General features: G+C 35.4%; 1 protein-coding gene across 7 annotated transcripts in view; it reads right to left on the minus strand.

The window, feature by feature from the left end:
- The window catches only part of OSBPL6 (oxysterol binding protein like 6), a 98,856-nt gene continuing 77,967 nt past the window's right edge, over nt 1–20,889 (minus strand). For all 7 annotated transcript variants that reach the window (XM_050340569.1, XM_050340568.1, XM_050340573.1 and 4 more), the window contains 11 exons: nt 18,816–18,953; nt 17,907–17,994; nt 17,455–17,708; nt 16,937–17,074; nt 16,532–16,595; nt 15,833–15,911; nt 14,629–14,773; nt 13,386–13,530; nt 12,234–12,360; nt 11,572–11,694; nt 1–10,635 (listed from right to left, as the gene is read on the minus strand). In XM_050340569.1, coding sequence (XP_050196526.1) covers nt 10,527–10,635; nt 11,572–11,694; nt 12,234–12,360; nt 13,386–13,530; nt 14,629–14,773; nt 15,833–15,911; nt 16,532–16,595; nt 16,937–17,074; nt 17,455–17,708; nt 17,907–17,994; nt 18,816–18,953 — 1,410 coding nt within the window. In that variant the 3' untranslated portion in view covers nt 1–10,526. The remainder of the gene's footprint in view (nt 10,636–11,571; nt 11,695–12,233; nt 12,361–13,385; nt 13,531–14,628; nt 14,774–15,832; nt 15,912–16,531; nt 16,596–16,936; nt 17,075–17,454; nt 17,709–17,906; nt 17,995–18,815; nt 18,954–20,889) is intronic.

Below are 20,889 nucleotides of genomic sequence, written 5' to 3' on the forward strand. Positions count from 1 at the left end.
TTTAAACAGTGTACATTGAGATTTATTAGAACAAGCACTAATAGCAGCAGTGTACAGAGTGATGGAGACAATGTACTGTATGCACTGAACAATAATAATTATACAATTGCACTTCTTCAGAGATCTATTAGAAAATGCTTTTCAGTAAACAGTTTCCCAAATCTAGCATTGTTTGGATTTGCCTCTGAGGAAAAAAAATACAAAAAATATGCTTTATCTTTTTTTTTTTTTTTTTGGTAAGGCATTAGCAACATTCATTGGCAGGCTACACAAGTCATTTGTACATGCATTATCCAATTACATTGCAACAGGTAAAAGAGCGTCATGTTTCCTCAAAAACTAAAACTGTGTTATGTGTTTTGGACACAATATCCTGGTAAATCTGACTTAGTCTGAAGGAAACAGATGACATCTTTTGTTACGTTTTAGAGCACAACAAAAACTATAGCATAGCCAAGTTCACTTTTTATTTCCTACCAGAAGCTGTAGGACCTCCTTCAGTTGGACTTGGTATTATGGGTATTGTGTATACCACATATATCACTGGAAAAAAGTCTTAATTATTACTTTTTGTTTACTATTCCCCCCACTACCACCTCCCTGAATCATGTGGCCAAAGGATGCTTGACTGTAATCAACATTAAATACTGAATGAGCTTGGTTTTTATTGCATGAGAGGTAGTCAGTGTGAGGCCTCATCTGCTCTCTGGATTACTACAACAGTACGTTCAAAACCAACATATAAGTGCAAAGACACAGAGTAAGTGTTGCAGCTGCATTACATGGAAACTTAAAACTGTTCTCTTAACTGTTCCTTTCTGGCTAGGTTCAATCTCAGAAGTAGCCAGAAAACTCAATATACCAAAAAAAAGCAATTCTGTTTATGTGCTAAAGCCTTAGACAGAAGAGGCACTTTCTTGCATTCATGCTTTTCTGGGCTGAGATTAGAAGTGTGCTCTTAGTCAGCCACCCCCTTCTCCACAAATCAGAAAGATCAGACTCCTTTTTTTGACTGGCATACAGTGGTAGCAACCTTAAACTCTGGCCAGGCACCATTGTGGGGAAAGTATAGGGAAACGGGAAAAAAGAATTGCAAATATTCTTACAATTAAGCTTGCCAGAGTGAGACATAATATGATAAATTGTCATTGTTTCAATGTACTGTTCTTTCTTCCAAATGTCACATCTAATTGAGCTTTGCAGAGACATGAAGTTAAGTTGTTTTTAAATACCACAAGCTCCAGAACAAGGTTCCAAAACGCAAGCGAGTCAAAGGAAAGTCAAATATATTGCTCTGAGCGGCAAGCGGTCAAACCAACTGTATTTCACACATTTTATCTTCCACAACTCGGTGCACATGTTCAAAATTAATCTTTAGTGCAACTAGTTGAATAACTAGGCTTGACTGCACATTAGGCCTACAGCTGAAATAGATTTAGGTAGCTACATCATCCACTCACCTGAAAGCTCACTGATTTCAATGGAGAATGGAGTACCAACAGCAGCTCAAGCCTTGTCTGTGTAGAAGCTTATTTGTTTAAGCATATAGGAACTAAAAATCAACTAATCTAAAGCCTGGTGTAACCAGGTAACCAGCTATGTATTTTTCCTAGGAATTTCACTGTTGAGCATTTTTATTTGAACTTAAGCATCTACATCTTTTAAACTGATTTAAACTGCAATGTTCATACTAAGTATTCTTGCCTGTACAACATCAGAGTCCAAGCAAATGAAGCAGAGAAAAATCTGATGTGCATTGCTGATTAACTCTTACAGTGAAATAAAAGTCTATAGATTTGGAATATGCAAATTATATTCTTTCTGTATTATTCCTCAGCTCCTGATGCCTAGTAACCATAAGCAATAAAATTATTTTTACAGGCACAATTACAGCCCATATTTGAAATCAGAATAATAAGACATAAAAAAGAATCATCCTGAAGACATCTCAAACTTGTGAAGTCAAGCATGGATGAATGCATTTGCAAGAAATCAATCATGATCAATCAAGAATATTTTTTAATGTTAAATTACTGAATGCACTATGAGGGACTAAATTTATGCTTTTGAAAATTGCAATATAATAAGTAGCTTATATAATTTTCACCACAAGTGTTTGCAAATCAATATTCTATTGAGTATTTAGAAATGATGGTATTGGGGTTTTTTTCCCTGTATCCTATTCTTCTTCATCTCATTATTTAAGTCCACAGTGAACGTTTGAGCATAAAATTAAGGGTGCTGCAGGTAAGGCTTAGTACTACAGTGCTCAAAAATAATGCCTTCTGCAACAGTTGGGTGGCTGGGTACATAAATATTTCTTAGTGTCTTTCTTTCCCTTAAGCAACCCTTTTCTCTTGCTTTCAAACAACAGAAAGAATTTTATCTGGTGCATCTAGGAATTCAGACCCTTTCTCATTACAGTCTGTTATTTCCCTCTAAAACAGACACTGTCTACCCAGTACTGAAAAGTAGCACTGGCTCTATATGTTATGCTTCTAGAAAGCAACTATTTGCCTTCAAATTCATCTTAAAAATCACAAAGCAAGTTTCTGTATGCCTTTCTTGCTGACATAATAGCATAATCACAGTGGGAAGACTCTGAGAATCCCCTTTTACAAGTATGCTACGCGAAGAGATGTACGAGGAATGAACAGATATGGGGGTTTTTTCAGAACAAGCACAGGGATATGGGCAATCAGCAAAGAATGCTCTTTTAGCTATTTAGATTCTGACATTTTGGTCTGATAAAGAATTGGCATGGGGCTGTTTCCCGTCTAAAAGGCTGTTAAAAGCAAAGAAGCTCAGTAAGGCAATGTAAAAATGACAGCTAATATAACTTTACTCTTCTAATAGCATTCTCATAATCTGAGCAAGGTAAAAAATATGAACATTTACTACATTTCCTAAATGTGCGCATGGGATCCAGTCACACCAAAAAAGTGTGACATTATTCCAAATTTATATGTACTTTGTGCAAAAGTGTGAGAAAATACAAAATTCTTTGCTACTGAAGTACTAGGAAATCATAAATCACTAACCACTTAATTATACAGAGAAAAGTAGATAAAGACCCAGAGAAGAGTCTTGCTACTGGTTACAACAAAGAAAATATACCTAATATCCTAATACAGAACTATCTTAACAATCTCTCTGGATTCTTAATTTTTGTTTAATTTTATGATGGCTTTTTACATACTAAATAAAAGTATCCTCTTCAGACAATCTAGCAGTAACAGATGAAGAACAAGTAGTTTGCTATGCATTTTGAGGAACAAAACTATCTCAGGCATCAAATACTAGCAGCTTGATTTCTTACTTATTTTATAGTAAATAACTTAGACACCAATCAATATACATAGAAGAATCCCTTTGGAAAAGCCCACTGATATTTCTGTTTGGTCCAAGGGTGAAATTTTATTGGTCCACCCTGAGAGCTGGAGATTTAGCAAGATGTGAGCATTAGGTGCAAGACAGAAGCATCACTGTTTATGTCTGCAGAGTTCCAAACATTGTTTAATTTTTAGAACACAAACTTCATATGTGATTAATTCTCAGTCAGGAAATAACTTTTGAAAACAAGTAGTTTACAAATAATTACAAAGGAACAAAAACAGTGTCTTTGCTAATTAGAATGAAAGCTTGACTAAGGTAGAAGTTGTCATTTTGCATTTATCCCTGCATACCAAAGTACACTCATCAGCATTTATTTTTCTGCTCAGTCGGGTCTTCTGTGAGACTTAGCTGAAAATAAAATTTATTGTGATCTGAATTTATTATTCTATATGTCAACCACTAAAGAACACAAGTAACACTTATTTTGAGAACTAAATAGACCTATTTTCTAACCTCAGATTGGAATGACAATTTTCAAGGTTGATTTTGAGACAGGTGACAAAGTGATTTTAATATATTTATTGTGATCCAGTCTCAAAATATTTTATAAAATATTAAGCAGATACAAGGATAGTAGATCTCACCTGTGATTCCTCCATCTAGTTAAATGAGCTATCCTGAATTTTCCTTTGCCTGGAAAATAGTAAGGATTAACCTTGTATTAACTATGTTAATGTTACTGTAATATTCCTTGTTCAGGTGAATTTAACAAAGAAAGAGAGAGAATTCAGCACAGGACTAGTAGACAAGAAATCTGAGTTTGCAGTCCTGACTCTAACACTGATTGTTCTTGGTGGATCTGACAAATCAACCACTGGAACACAAGTGCAATCCTAGGAAGTGATGCTACTTCAGAAAAAGACACTGCATGTGTGGCTGCACCAACTGGCACAAGGAGTAAGTATCTCAGTGAAGAACAACAGTTCTGGTTGGATATTTCCCAGTGTGTGTGCTGCTCTTGTATAGCACATCATTTTGATACTCAGATAAGTTACCCACTCCTGAACTTTTGAAGGAATTTCCTCACCTCTTCCCATTTTGCATGCCCAATGTTCTGGGCCAGCAACATTATATATTAGCATAAGATATCCCCCTTTCATCAATGCAGACCATTAAAAGTAGCAGTCAATATGGAAATACATTTTAGTGTTTCACAGGAGACATCTGAATCATTGCTCCAGGAGTACCAATAAGTAGCTTTACCACACTTAAATGAATTATTCATAGGTTAGAAAGAATATATTACAAACTGCTGATTATATATTCAGACTTTATGGTTTCTGTATTTATAAAATATGTAACTCCCTTTGTCCACATTACCAAGACACCTTCAGCCAAATGCTGGCTACAGCCATTTTTTATTTATAAAAGGAATAAAAACTTCCCTTCACCTTCACATTAATTCTGAGCAAATGTCACCAGTCTTCCCTTTTTTCATGCTGTCATGGATCAGTGCAAAGAAAAATGGTATTAAGATAACCTGCCTGAAATGAATTCAACAGCTCCACTGACATTTTAATTTATAGAAGTTAGAAAACTTTGTATTTTTTTACATCTCATACAGACAGCTTCTGTGACTAGTTTCACCACTCTCCATTGTTGTCTCCTCCTCCCCTTTCTTTTCTGAGGTTTGTCAAAGATTGCACGGAAGGTAAAAAAAGTGAAAGATATGAGGGATTTATAACGCCACAAAATTTGACAAAGGAGAAGATTGGCATATAAAACACAAGTACAACAATATCACTTTTTAAACTTGCAAGAGACCATATAAAAATCCTTTTATAAGAGGCCTTCTAATTTAGTGAAAGAAATATGTAGTTTACACCAAAGCCAATGAATGGAAGTACTTTACATACCCTAGTTTAAAAAGCAAATAATGCATTTGCTTTTGTAAGTAGACTCCTTACAATATATAGTACAAAAATAAAGTAAATTGCTATAAATAAGCCGTTTCTCTGACCTTACTCAGATTTGCAACATTCTTCTGGGTTCCAGACACTGTTCTAATTAAACCTATATTAACATACTTAGTCTAGATTCTTCTGTTAAAAAAAAAACAAAAACAAAAAAAGAGAAAATAATAAGAAAAAAAGACCTTTCTTAATGAAAATACTGAGTGTTATCAGAATTATCATAAAAGTAACCATGGATGGTAAAGTAGAAAATTATACTACTTTTTATACTAAATATATCTCGACTTCTATCAATATATTTACTAAAGAGCAATTTCAAGTTTTATACAGTTTTAAGGACTAATATTTAATGACAGACAGAAAGAAAAAGCAAGATAGTATTTTTCACCCCAGTAGCTGCCCAGGTAAGCAGTTATAGCAAATTTTGTTAACTTTCTCCCAGGCCTGTGTATAACACAAGGTTACCAGTGAAGCCACTCCAGTGTTTCTTACACAATTTTGTCAACGTTAATCTTATTCCACCAGGTGAGCCAAACTCTCTAACTTAATCCCTACTGTAAATTTAGCATATGAATACAAATACACTCTCAGGTGGATTTAATCTGGAAAAGTCTCTCTTACTTTCATTATGCAGCTCTAGTATTAGTCTGAACATATAAAAATGTTAATTCCTCAGATTACAACTGCAGCCGATGGCATGTTAAATAGTTACTGTTTATTGTTGCACCAGACAATGTTTAAAATCCTGTAAAATAAAGAGACCACACAAACCCTCCCTATACTAACACAGCTTTGCTAGGGAAAGAAACTTAAGCAAAACACAGAGAATTGGTACATTCAGCCCTCTTGGTTATTGTGCAATTGCAAATGAACCTCCCTTCCCTTAGGGTATTTCTAAAAATTCAGATTTTTTGAGAGAAACTCAAAGCAAGACTACATTTGTGCTGGGCTCCACTGGTGAGAGGTGAGAAAATGATGTGACCTCCACTGCAAACAGAGGACATGGACATAGCCCAAATGCAAACTCCTCAGCAGGTGCCCATGAGGGCAGGACCAGCACTGGCTCCTAGTGTGCCCTAAGGTTTGTGTAATTTGCTTGCTGACAGTGTTCAGTAGGTAATTAAGCATAATATCTTTCAAAACTGGGCCATGTATATGCACTGTAATACCTGACATATTCCTGGCATGTGCTATTCAAATAAAACCTACAGATGCCATACAACCTCATTTGGAGTCAGAAGTTCAAAATGAGGAAAAAAAAAAGGGTAACATTATTTGCAAGATGAAAAGACTACTACAGTGTGATTTTCACTTTTAAAGCTAAATACAAAAAAGTTTATTTCATGCAACTTACATCTGTCTAAAATTAGAATGGGTGTCTAGATGACTTTTTAATCACAGTGATACTGTATGAAAACCAACTCATATTCAAATAGTCTCTCCCAGTGAGATAACAATTTCTGATATGCAGAAAAATCTACCACCTTGTTAATACTGATCTAAAATAAGAATGAAGCTATTAAGGTCTTTGTCACACATTACATCTGATGAAAATAGCTATTATTACCGATCATATTCACAGTTCCAGAGCAGGGAGGAAATTAAGATACACATTTAAAATATTAATTGAAACTACAGCTCACTATTATGAAAAAAAAGCATGAAAGTTGTGTATTTTGTACAGAAATAAGTGCTCTGAGAAAAAACAGGGAAAAAAGTAAGGGATATGTCTCTCAAGTGAAAGTTAGTGTACCTTAAATTGCTTAAAAGGTTTTAAATGCCAAAAGATTACACAAATTTTCATCACCTACCAAACCTATAGCAATTAAATCTACTGAGTTGGATAGTATTTTTCATGCCTTCCAAAAGGAAAAACTGCCTGGATGAATGGAGAGATGTGGGCTGAAAACTGTCTAAATGCCCAGGCTTGAAGGGCATTTATCAATGTTTTACGCCCCGCTGGCAGCCTGCAATGAGGACAGCCCTGCAGGGACCAATTTTGTGGCCCATGTCAATCAACATCTCACCAGTGACCCAGACAAGGACAAAAGACTACATGCTAACGAGTTCACAGACGACATTAAATCAGGAGGATGAGATGGCATGCCAAATGGCAAAGCTTGAACCAGAGGGACACTGCTCACCTTGAGGACTGGACCAGAAAACACTTCATGAGGTTCAATAGAAGTGGAAAGATCTGCTCCTGGAGCAGAAAAATCACACATGCTGAGAAGGGATGCCTGAGCAGAAGCCCTGCTAAAAAGAGCAGGTACTTACAATAGGTGCCAGGCTGCAAAACAGCCAGTGGTGCATTCTCTTTGCAACTTTGGATACTCCATTCTGCACTACATGGGCAGGGGATGTGAAAAGAATGCAATTCCCTGTGACTCAGTGCTGTGAAATTTCACAGGTTGACTAAAAATTGTAATTTGGATAGAAGCCCCTAGACCCACTGTCAATAGAAACAGCCCAAAATATGCCATGATGTCCATCAACATTAGAGAAAAAAATGTAATAACAGACTTTGCACAGAATCCAGAGAATTCGGCACTATAGAAACTGCTTTACAGTACATCTGGTAGCACTTTTCAACTTCTGATAAAGAGTGAAAATATTTTGTGTTGCATCATGTTGTGTTTTCTCTACTTACTAATTAAACTAATTTAACATTCACTAGACTTAGAAAGTGCCTTCAATAGAAAGATTTAGCATACCATGGATTTTTTAAATTCTAAAGATATTAATGCTATTTTTCTTTCAATGAGTGTCAAATAAACTACTGTAAAAAACAATTCAACAATAGCATCTTCACTGTTCACCAAGTTCCAGTTTGCATTGCAAATAATTCCATTCACAAAGCACTACCAGAACACTGTAAAACTAACGACCTTCTTTCTGTATTTAAATTAAAAGTCTGAGGACATGCAGTTCTGTCCCTCAAATGTACTTGCAGTCATACACACATAATTCTTCCTAATATCACGGTGAACTGCACACAAAGACTGGAGCAAGAGGTGGACAAGTGTTTAATAGAGTTGGTTTTAAAGAAAGCAACACAGAATAATTAATTGCTATTTTGCACACAATGCGCAAATTTGATTCATAGTGATGTTATTAAAGCAAGTAGGATGAAGTTAACAAAATATTACTTAAAAACTCAAACTTTGATATATTTTCATTTTCTTGTAATAAAAATTGCATAAATAAAAAAAATTAATAAATCAGACTTGGTTCAACTAGGAAAAAAAATATAACATTCTTTGAATAATTTAAAATTTTCTTTGGAAGAAGTCCTATTCATCTGCACATAGTTTTTTTATACCAAATATTGATAAACAATTCATCAGCATTTACAATTCTTAAAAAGCCTACTTAATATGTTCTTTAGGTTTTCATAATTCTGTTAACAGAACTGCATGAAGAAATTGGAACTGATTAGTAGCTAGTTGCCCTGTTAGTTGCTTTGTCATACAATCAATACGGAGAACTTAATTAAGCAACCAAGGTAATCTGAGTTCCATAGGGAGCTGACTCTGCAAAATGAAGAAGGCGGCTGAGAGTTGGGCATGTGTGGTGATCCAGAGTGATCAAGCAGCTCTGCTGGCAGGATCACATACTTATCTAGTAATTTTATTTTAGGTCTCGGTATTGGAATCAATCATAAATAGAAAAATCTGCGTGCACGATGTATGCTGTGTATGGGCAGAAAGAAATACACTGTATATGCATGAAATCTAACCTATCATTGATGGCAGGGTATATAATACATGTATAAATGGAAGACTAGATCATACTATATGGATCTTAGTTTTTACCTAATAAATTACTTTTGTCCTTCTATTAAAATCTGCCCTCCCACTGTTTATCATTCAGAAATTTTCAAACAGAAAGTGCCAAGCCTTCTCCCACTTATATTAACAGAGGCTTAGCAACATGTAAGAGACTTGGTTCTTAACCAAAAAATATAGAATCACTTTATGGAAGAATGTGAAGTATAATTTTGCACAAAAGCTATTCTGGCAAAACAAGTAGTAGTTGATAGCTACAACATTTGGAAGCCTCTGCCATACGCTCAAATATAAATTTAGATAAGAAAAGTGGATGGGGAAAAAACAGAGCCAGGAAAGTAAACAGTGTGTGTAGCAGAAAACAGTTGCATTTATAGTACTATTCAGCTTCTGGAGAGAAGCCAGAGACCTTCCCATGAAATCCTTCTGTGCTTTTAACACTGTTGCAAAGCTCCAGGGACTTCTAATTGTATAAACAGTTATGGGAAAATGAGATTAACTGTGACATCTATGTCCAGCCAGTGCTAAAAGTGATGATTGCATCTCAGCATCAGTCACTTTAGAATATGAACTTTCTATGCATTTACCAAAATTGTCTCAAATTCAACCAGCTAGGAGTTTCTTTTCAGTCTGATTATACAGTCAGCATCCCAAAGCTAAAGCATGTACAGTAGATCTTATTCCTCTGAAATACAGCTAGATGTTTGGTTGTCTTTTGATTTTAAATAATGCAGCTCGTCCAATATTTTTATTATGATAAAATTCTAGTGCTTTAAAAATCTGCCCTCCACACAAGCCTAAGCATAGATATTTTAAATTTACTTACTGTACATCTTCATATTTTGTTAAGGCATGAACAATGGCATATGAATGGGAACAGCTTCCGGAAAAGCATATCTTTTTGACAAAGGCCAGTCCAAGCACATCACATCAAAGGACTAACCTGAAGCCAGAAATGACAGTGTTGTGACCCAAGAGGTTTTAACAAAAATAGTTGAAACAAAATGGATGTTTTTCTCTTTTTCTTCCTTTTTTTTTTATTTTAAATTTAAATTATATTACTCTTAATGTCTGTTTAAAGCACCGGTTGCAGTTTTGCGCTTACCACCTCTTCTGAGCGACTTTGGATAACTCATCTGCTTCTTTTTTTCTGAATTTTCAGCATATGAAACTTTAAAAGGTTTTTGTTTCCTTTTTTTTTCTTTTTTTTCCTTTTTTTTTTTAATGGCTGCTGCAAAATTAAAAAGATCCAGAAGTGGTCAGGGGCCTGGTCTAATGCACTTTCAAAAGTCCATTATAAAGATGAATATAAATGCGTATGATACGTTTTTCCGTAGTCCCACAAACCACGCTTAGCTATAAGAAACATATTGTGCATAGTTATTTTTTTTCTTCAGAGTGATATGTTTACTAGATCTACATTCTCAGTTTACCAGAGCACGGGAATGTCTACTTTACTAAAGCCAGGATCCTTTCGCAGTTCCCAGTAGGTTTCATTGGTAACCCAGGCTTCTCTTTGATTAGCATCGATAACTTTTCTGTAGAAAGGAAAAAAAAAAAACGAAGGAGAGATACAGAGAGGGAATAAAGTTTTGACCATAGATCTCTACTCTTATGCAATGTAAAATCAAATTCCATACCTCTCTGATCTAACCAATATTAAATACAATTTCATGTTTCTGAAGAACACAAGAACAGTGTCAGGGATTTAAAAACAAAAATCAACTTTTACCTATATCAAAAGTGGAAGATAGAGAAAACAGCCTGCAAACAGACTGCAAATCTGTTGTCTGATATGTGTGAACAGGTCTTGGAGTCATATAAAAGCTCTTTGGCCATTACAGATTTTGATTACATGCAAGGGATCACCCAATAGGTGTAGCTCGCAGAATGTAAACCTTTTACCATTTATGGTTTTTTATCTCCCCTGTATTGTGCTCACATTACACTACCACTGCATCAAGCACATTCAGTCTTTTCGCTTTTGATTCCCTATGCTAAATATCAAGCTATTTGGTATGACTACCTGACTACCCCTTGTTTCAGAAGAATGCTTAATGAAAAACCAACCAACGAAAAACCGTTCCCTCAAAAATAAATAAATTTTAAGTGTATACATATACATTTATAGATACATTTTAGATATTACTTGGTGTATGCAATGACTTAAAAAAATAACCTAGTTAAATCTCATATTTCAATATTATACTTCTATTCCACTTAAAAGTTCAAAAACATTGGCCAAGGGGTTCATTATGCTTGTTGCCCATTGTGAGAAAGTGATCTTTCAATTACAAAGCTTTAAACTATGTAAAAAAAGCTTCAGGCAGAGATCAGGTGCCTAATTATGTTTCTTGAAACTGCAACTTCCCAAGCTTTCATGATTAACAGACAAGTTGGTGATAACTCTTGTAGTACTTTGTCAGGTTACACTAGAGAAAACAGAGACTTATCACTCAAGTAAATAGACTTACTTAAAAAATTTGGGTACATATTCAATGCCGTTTTCTTCCATGTACCGCCTCCGAGCTCTCTGAAGTTCCTCTATTCTTTGTTTCTCAGATGCTGCTGCTTCTATATTTCCTTCCTCCAGAAGCCTGTAGGAATAACAGCAGGCCCTATAGCAATCATGCAGTGTCTACTACACGGGATTTTTTAGCCCCAATCATCACAAAAGGCAAGCAGAAGCCAAGTCTGCTGTCTGTGTTGAACGTACTTTCAGATCTAGTCTGAGGATGTGACTCCGCAGCTACACGTGCCTGACCTACAGCCTAAGGCATGCACTTCCTTCAGTAACTTCAGCATATCACAAATGCTGAAGTACTATGAACTGAGAATTTGGAAGGAATTAGTGTTGCTTTCATTCACAGCAGGAAGGCATGACATTCAGAGCCTGTCTTTCAGTTTGTTAGGAGGAATCTGCCCCAAGATTGCACTGTAGCTTTACTATAGAAGCAGTTTTGTACTTTAAGTCAAATGGGTAAAGCAGAAATTCGATTGCAATACTATCTTCTCTACTAGTAGACTTCTTCAAAGCTTAATTCAGACTGAAGTGAAGACAAAGACAAAATTCAAGACTCAGTCAAACCCAGCCCTAAGCCCACCAAATATTAAGTGTATAAATAAGCATTCTTGCCTTTGATCTGGCCTGAAGCGTGCATCTGTTGCAGGAAGAAGATCTTTCAATAAAGGATCTAATTCATTTAGCTCAATAGCAAACCTTGTGAAGCCATAATAACGTTCATAATTAGTTGGCATCGAGCCTGTATGCATATAAGAGAAAGAAAAAAGCTTTTTAAGCTATTACTCTAAATATGCAAGAGATTCCTTTATTTATTAAATTTTAACAAAAAAAATATATTTTACAATTAAAAAGCATCAAAACTAGGTGGAAAAAACCTCACTAAATATTAATTTCAGCTGCTTATCTGCAGAGGTTGTAATTACATGCTAATAGACTCAAAACTTTTATGATCATCACTCCTTTTAAATAACAATTAATGTTTTCAAGATTTTCAAGTTAAAAACAATTTGCTCTTCCCCAGAAAGTGGGCTTAACAAATATCTGTCTAAAACCTGACCTTAACTGATCTTTAGAGGTAATTTTGGAACTAACTGCTCATTCCCAGACTGATTCCACTGTCCAACACCTTACTGCACTATCAGCACTCAGAGTAGACATTTCAGAGAGCAGGGTGCAAAGTAGGGCTCAAAATACTATAGATACAGAGCAGGATTCAAAATACTAAGAATATTCCTGGATAATGCATGTCTGAAAGATACATGCATGTATAAAAGATAGAGATGCAAAGGATGATTCATTCAACCTCCAGGCCTCTAAGCAAGCAGTAAGGAAGTTGAAATTAGATCCTAAAATCATAGGCGCTCACCGTCTCTGACGACCAATTCTTTAGGCTAATGAAGGATTAAGACAACAAACTCAATAAACTCGTATTTGCTGATTCCAAGTAAGTTACCCCACTCTCTGTGAGAAGGCAGACAAGCCAGCCCAGATACCCAGGGTTTTTTTTACTTAATTTTATTCTTATGTTGACCCTAAGAATCCAGTCTGACCTGGAGTCAGACAGTGATGTACAAGATTATGCCCTGTAAGAACACTTTCATTTTAACATTATTTTAAAGTTACGTAAGTTCTTGTTTATTTGTCTAGCCAGGAATTTTAATTTCTCTAGTGGTATTTTGTGTACTTAAAGTGAAGACTAAAACAGTTTTACATAGTCTAGGTTTACCCTATAACAACTGCTGGAGTTTATCATGAGCTTCTTACCTGGCCTCCATATGCATTTGGCTGAAGGTGCAACTCCACAATAAAGACCTTCATGCCACTTTCCAAAAAGACGATGAACCACTTTCCCTTCTTGATCTATCACAACACCCTGGACCTCATTTACATTTGAATTCCAGTAGTTCACCTGCAAGTTTAAGAAAAGTTTCACTCTGCCCATTGTACCAATACACATACTGCATGAATCTTGCTATGTGGAATCCACTGCCCAAATTTTGCATTGGAACAGCTCGCTGGGAACCAAGACCACCAAAATGCGAAACTCAGATGATCTGAATATTAATTGACTTAATATATGAGAAACCCTGAAAAATTTTTTGTGTGGTTTTGGCATAAATATATTTAAATTATCTGCATATCTGGGAACTACACTGTCACTCATTAACCCAAATCCCACACAATTCTGCGAAAATGACACTTTGTCAGTCATAGCCAGCTAACTCTCCTCCTCCTATATGAAGAAATATCCGTACCTGTAAGGAAATCCTCTGATGGGTGTCGCGCACTACTGCTTGCAGCAAGGAAGACATTCATTCAATATTATTTGTTATTTGTTTCTTTCTATTTCTCTTCTCTGTTTTGCTTTCCTTAGACACATTTATTTCTTACACCTTCATCTAAAAGCCAGTTGCCCCTTCCCAGAACATCAATCATAACACAGATTTCAGATTTATGGTAATACCCCATTGCTAACACTGCAATGGTATCAACGTCTTTTGTTGCAATATGAAGACAAACTTATTTTTAGGGAAAATAACTGATAGTAATAAATCATAACATACCTACACTGAGTTCTATTTTTATATATGATTCTTGCCTGGATATTAAAATACTATGAATCAAAGCAGCATTATTTAATCTAAAGAGATAAAATATTGACCAACAAATTTTAGTAAAGGCAGAAGTAAAATGGCACAGTAGCATACACTGACTTTGTCTTTTCATTGTGGTAATATAAAAAAAGAAATGACATTTGATTTTTAATCTAAACCCAGGAACAGTATAGCACACAACTATACATCAATGGAACACACTTGATATCAACTGTTCTGTGGAATAAAATCACACCATTTGACATACCATTCTTATTTGACAATTTACATAGTTATGATAAGATAAAATGTGGAATGTGGATTTCAGGAATACTGGGGAAATGAAGAATTGATGTATGCTTAAATTATGCAATTATATAAATACAGGATATGTATTAGGATCCATATGTTACCTTGACAAATGTGAGTTTACAAATACAAATACTGCTTTTTGTGTTTCTGATAGTTATCTCTCCATAGTGTTCTATCCATCTCCTTCCACTAAGAATATTATGTATGCAAGTAGTGACTTTGTTCCAGACATAGTAGTCTCCGTACCTAAGAACAGATTAAAAACTAGTTGGTAACATCTATTAATCATGATCTTTACTGACAAAAAAGTAAAACATTGCTCCATTATTGTAAATACAAGACCATGTTTGCTCATAAACGTCTGCATAGCTTACAGTAATGAAGTACTGCTTCTGGGTACATTATTAATCCTCCTTGGAGAAGCTCACCTAAGCTCCAGAGCAGAGAATTGCAGAATGGTGCTATGAACCACAAATCAAGACATTATGAATCACTGAAGCCCTGCATGGAATAGTCACTGTCCTCACAGTAAGGTGCTTTGGCCACAATTCCTATAGGGGCAGGATGGTGTCTCACAGATCAACACAAGGCTGAATTGAGGTTATAAGCAGACAATATAAATAAATCACAAACAGAACAAAATAAATATGAAAAGAAGATCAAGGAAATGAAGCAGGAAGTCAGGAGCACATTGGCGCATCATCCCTCTCCCTCTGTAACAACTATCCAGAGCCAGAGGATCTCTAATGTCAAAAAAGAATAAAGTGAGGGTATTATATTGTGCAAAGCACATTCTCTGTCAGAGCTTCAGAGTCTTACCTGTGATGAAACTACTACTTCTCACTACTCTGCCAGCATCTGAAGAACACCCGTTAGTTTATCTACATTTTGAAAAAAGAACTTATATGGTCACTAGCAGTTGTTCTGAGGGAACACTTAGCAACACAGAGCTTTAGGACAGTCCTAGTTGCTGACAGTCCTATCTGGCAGCCTTGTTCTGAACAGCTGATCACTACTGCATGTCTAAAACATGGGTTCTCTCTCCTGAAACATTTCTATCCCACTCTCTCCATCACCTTCTAGAGAGTCTGCATATTTTTCCTGCAAAAAAATGAAATAGATCTTCAGGCTCAAAAATGCTTCAGTAACCCCACCTGAACACTAAGGAGACATTTGAGTCAGGCACTAACCCTCACCAGTACAGTTCATGTGATGACTACACATATTTTCCCCCATATTAACAAGGCAGCACAGATTAGGTTACAGCAAAGACTGAAAACAAAAGGAGAGAGGACAGTAGCTTACTTTGGAAGAGTCACATTCAAGGTTCCAACTGGCAGAATTTCCATTGATTTCCCCCAGAATTTGTTTTTCCACCTGATATCTGAACGTAATAATGCAACATTAAAAAAACTTAAATGACCAAAGTCTCCTCCTTGAAGTGATCTGTGTGGCACAACAGATGATCTGTGCTAGACCACCCGGTTCAAAACAGGACAGTAGGTGGTATCAATTTGCCATGATAATACCAAAAAAAAAAAAAAAAAACCAAACTAGAAAATTACAGTAGGTCAGGAAAACTAAAGATAAGTTTAATTTTCTTCTAGGAATTGTGTCTGCGCTACATTATTGTCAAATCCCTCATGAAAACATTCAATACAAATTAAAGGCATGTATCAATAGATACAAGGAAAAAAGAGTTATTTTTTTAAATGTGTAAAAAGAACTGCTTGCATTTGTAAGAAATAGTAATTGGTAAATTGGTAAAAAACTTTTAAACAGAAAAGTAAAAACAGACTGCAAGTGACAAGGGAAGTTGTAACACATCTCCTCACTCTTAAGAATAAGAATTTGGAGTGAAATCAGAGCATCAGTTTACAATTTGATACTTCAAAAATAAGCAGAGAAATTCTGAGTAAGTTCCAAATGCAAATCTTACTTGTACAGACAATGTTTTTACTCGACAATCAAACAGAAGTTATGCTTTTAAATTAAAAATTATACCTTGCCAAAACACAAAGTTCTTTGATTCACAGTGACAGGCCGAAATTGGAGGATGGTGGCTAACCTGGAAAACAGTTTGGCTGAGTTAAAACCCCTTCATTTTCATTCCTAAAACAGTACAATTGTTTTTGAAATATGAAAATACTAAATAGCCCCCACTCTTCATTAGCCTATGTGGCTATGAAAACAGATACAACTTAAATATTCGTACTTAAAACAGTTCCTTATGATTACTATAAAAATGTGTACCTTCTAGCATTTAATGAAGCTCACTCATACCAACAGTATTTACTACTACAAAAGCAAACCATTCCAACTAGAAATAAAAAATTATATTATTCTTTAAAAATTAAGAAACCAAAATGTAAATCTAAATGGGAGTGTCTATCTAGAAAAAAGTTTTACCTGCTCTGAGAAAAACCTAAATCCTTTGTCTTCTCTAATACATTCGTAAGTTTCTCCAAGCACAGGGTTAAATGGCTTGCTTCCTGCTCTAAAGTAGGTAGAGGCATAGCCTGATGCTGCAAAAGCAGCTATGAGAACCTGTGAAAATACAGACAAGAACATGAGAGTAGGCAGAGATTCTTGTGTATATATGCCATGACTATGTGGTATCACACAACTCACACAACCCAGACTGAAACCTGGATTAATGAAGCACGTCTGAGAATGAAGCGACTCATCTTAGCCAAAACCAGCAGAAATTCTATTCCTTTGGTTGACATAATTTCTTTTTATTCATGGCCTCATTCAGTCTTTGAACAGTCCCTTAAAACTACAGTTTGTACATGACACTGGTTTTCTATCTTTGACCAGGTCTGTTGTCAGTGAACAGGGAGAGCAAAAGAGAACCCTGTCTACACTTCCATTTAACAGCTACCTTTTAAATACAGACAGAAGAAGTGCTACACTGAATTTATTACCATGCGCTCATAAGGATCATCTGTTTCAGCAGCCTTGTCCAAGAGTTCACTGTATTCCAGCTCTTCACAAAGATGTTGCAAGGTATTCAGAGGTTCATTTAGCTCAACTGGCATGGATACTTTGGAAAGATCTTTGCCAATGTTATTTCTCAAAATATTCCACAGATTGATGTTACTGGTGTCAGGGCTGGGAGCTGGGAGACAAGTTCTCCGCCCATTTCTGAAAGCGCCTCCTGTTAGCTCACCATTAAGAACTGGGAAGGGAAAAAAAATATTATCTTAAGAAAGAACAAGATTAAGAAAAATAGACTTCTCCATCAAACCAATTCATTGCCACAACAAGCAAGCCCAGCTTCACTGGTTTCAGCTGAGTTGGTCTTGTACAGACATGCAGTAATTCTGGTACATGAACACAACCAATGTAATTTCCCAAAGTTTGAAACATGGTATACTTTGCCGAGAAATGTTGTCTGCAACACTGGTGTTGTCCTCAGATATATTATCACTCACATCACTGATATAAGATTCATCATCAGAAGCCTAAAACATAAATAAAATACTGATCAACTCAAATGCATATAAAATATACTGCCAAATTAGACGAAAATAGTAAACTGAAACACAAATATTCAAAAAAATAATCTCTATCCAATTAGGGCTTTTAACTAAATTAGTTGGATGTTTCAATTAGCCCATACTACCAATGCACCAAAGGGGTCAAAACAAATGCTACATTCTCCTCATGTTTCTGAATTTCTTGCTTTGAAGCCAAATACAGACATTAAATTTGCAAAAGGCAGATTAAAGTGAGATCAGAGATGAACAAAACATTGACAACATAATTTGCTAGGGATGGAAGGTGAGAAGACTTAGTCAGATTTGTGCTCTTTATAAAGAAGCAAACAGTAAAACTGTTTCAGAAATAATTATATAAATATCAACCTATAATTTTGCAAAACAAGAATCGCATCAGTGTTTGGACTGGTTTTAAGAATTGTTTTAAACAATTTTTTTTCCAGAAATACTACTTTTTTGTCTATTTCTCTCCTTACAGAGAATAACCTTATGTATATAGTAGAAGATTGTTGTTTGTGTGTTTTTTTTAAGAATATTTTAGAATCTAAATTTAGTTGACTGCATAGTCAGACATAACTGTTCCTGGCACTGAATATAAGCTACTGATACAAATAACTTTCAACTCAGTTTTACACTTCAGGGAACATCTGCACCTCTTCACATGGTAGTCTCATGTTTATTTATCTACATCTTCTAAGTAGCATTATATTAAAAAAAAATTCACTAGTGGTAGCAATACCTCAATCTGTCCAACAGCAAAGCTGCAGTGTGCTGTCATAGCCTACCTCATTTTCTGACGAGCTGGCAGATAGAAGCACTTCCTGTGCATCAAAGAACTCTGAAACAGATTCAGACATAGAGAGCCTGCTTTCATTAGAAACTTGCTGAGACAGTGGCAAACTGACGTGAATTTGTTCACCTGTCTGAAAATAAAGCACAAAAAAGTAAAAGTATTATTTCTAATAGAAAAGAAATATGCATAGAAGGTGTAAATCACCTGACTAATTTTCCTATGCCAAATATAAGCACAGAGAGTAAAGACAGCATTTTAGTAGGACTGTGTGTGTACCTAACAGATAAGACTGAGAATTAAAAAATGAAGTGCATTCCAAACAGAGAGACCAATGTCCTCATTTGAGGCCTGCTCAGCATCTACTTCTAAGTTTTAGTAGCATGACATTGCAGATTTAATTCTCTATCCAAAGGAATGATTTTGTGGACAAGACCTGGATTTGTCAGACAAGTTCAAACATGAAATTCAGATGAGGGGACACCTGGTCATAACAAATTACATCACTGGGACCTAGCCTCGATACAACCAAAATTTTAATATAAAGCTTTATAAGGTCAGGGAGTTATAAGTATCTTTTCAAATAAATGACCTGGTGAACCAGTTTAGTAACAATGTTTGTAATGTCTGAATATTTAGGAGGATGGATATAATATATATTTGTGGGCTTTTATTCCATGTTTGTACTCCAAATCTCATCTGAATTATGCCATTAACACTGACTCAATACTACTAAAGGGAACAAAGTTTCTGTGGCTATCACATTTAGGAAAATTAAGATTCTCTCCCTGTACCATTTTACCAAAGGACCTGTTGCTGTGGAGGGAAATAGGCTTAATCCCTTAATTTATATAGCACGTTGCTTTGGGGAGATAATACAGATGAAACTACTGAAGCCCTTCTAAGCACAGTTAACTCTTCAGATTGCAACTCGATCCCCATTAATCTTATTCCAGATATCCTGCATATGGTTTTGTTGACATCTTAGTCCTGTAGCTTTATTCCATACAGTTACTTCAAAATGCACAAAGAAAAAAATCACAAAAACCCCCATAAACAAACCAAGAGGTCAAAATCCATTTCTTTTTCATTGGGACTTACAAGCTTGTAGATGGTTTGTGATGCTGGATGAATTATAATGAAAATAGAAGTAATTTCATTGTAATCTTTACAGGAAGTGACTAAAATTTTGAAGTTTTGTGTAAACTAGAGGGAGTTGGACAAATACATATACCCCTACCTAAAAAAGATGCTTCCATTAGAATTGTCTACACACTGCAAGAGTATACATACATAATCAAAAGAAGAACTGAATGAGAGATCTGGAAACCTCTTTGAAAGGCTCCTTCAGCAAGGAACACTTCTACCAAGATAACAGTGTACATATGAAAAAGAAACAGCTAACCAAGAAAAAGTACAGAACAGAGGAGATGGCCATTGCCTAGAATTTCACTGCAGATTGCTGTGCTGTGGCACCACTTCACTTCTGTCTTCTGTTGCCTGTCTCCAGCATGCTGGATTCTTGGAAAAATTGTTTGGACGCTTTCAAAAAGCAAATTAACAAAAGTAATTTGAAACATATTTTAACCTTTCTTTCTTGTTGGAAGAAATAACTAGGAGACAAGAGTACATTAATTGAAATGGCATATGCATAGAAAAAAAATAGTAGAAATGACAAATCAAAAACATTTTGGTAAAATCAAGCAGAATGGTTGTCAAAGTGACCATATTAATTGTAATATATTACAGCTCATAAATTCAGATTTGTCATGAGGGAAGCTTGCTATTATTAATACAAATGTTCGTTAATCTGTTGAGCAAAACAAGAAAGACTAGACGTTGCAAATATATCAGTGCAGTGCTTGGTTCATAGACTGAACCTTTTGATTTTAGCAGTACCACTCAAGATACTTACTAGATGTCAGGCCCTTTAAGGACTTGCAAAATAAGGCCATTAAATACTACACTGTTCTGTTGATTTGGCAAGAAACTAAAATACAGAACTGGTTAGCTACTGTGTGTTACATTCAAATACAGTAAAACCTCACTAATTCCCACAGCCAACAATT

This window comes from Myiozetetes cayanensis, unplaced genomic scaffold (genome assembly GCF_022539395.1).
Source record: "Myiozetetes cayanensis isolate MyiCay16 unplaced genomic scaffold, myiCay2020 scf9, whole genome shotgun sequence".
Taxonomy (NCBI): Eukaryota; Metazoa; Chordata; class Aves; order Passeriformes; family Tyrannidae; genus Myiozetetes; species Myiozetetes cayanensis.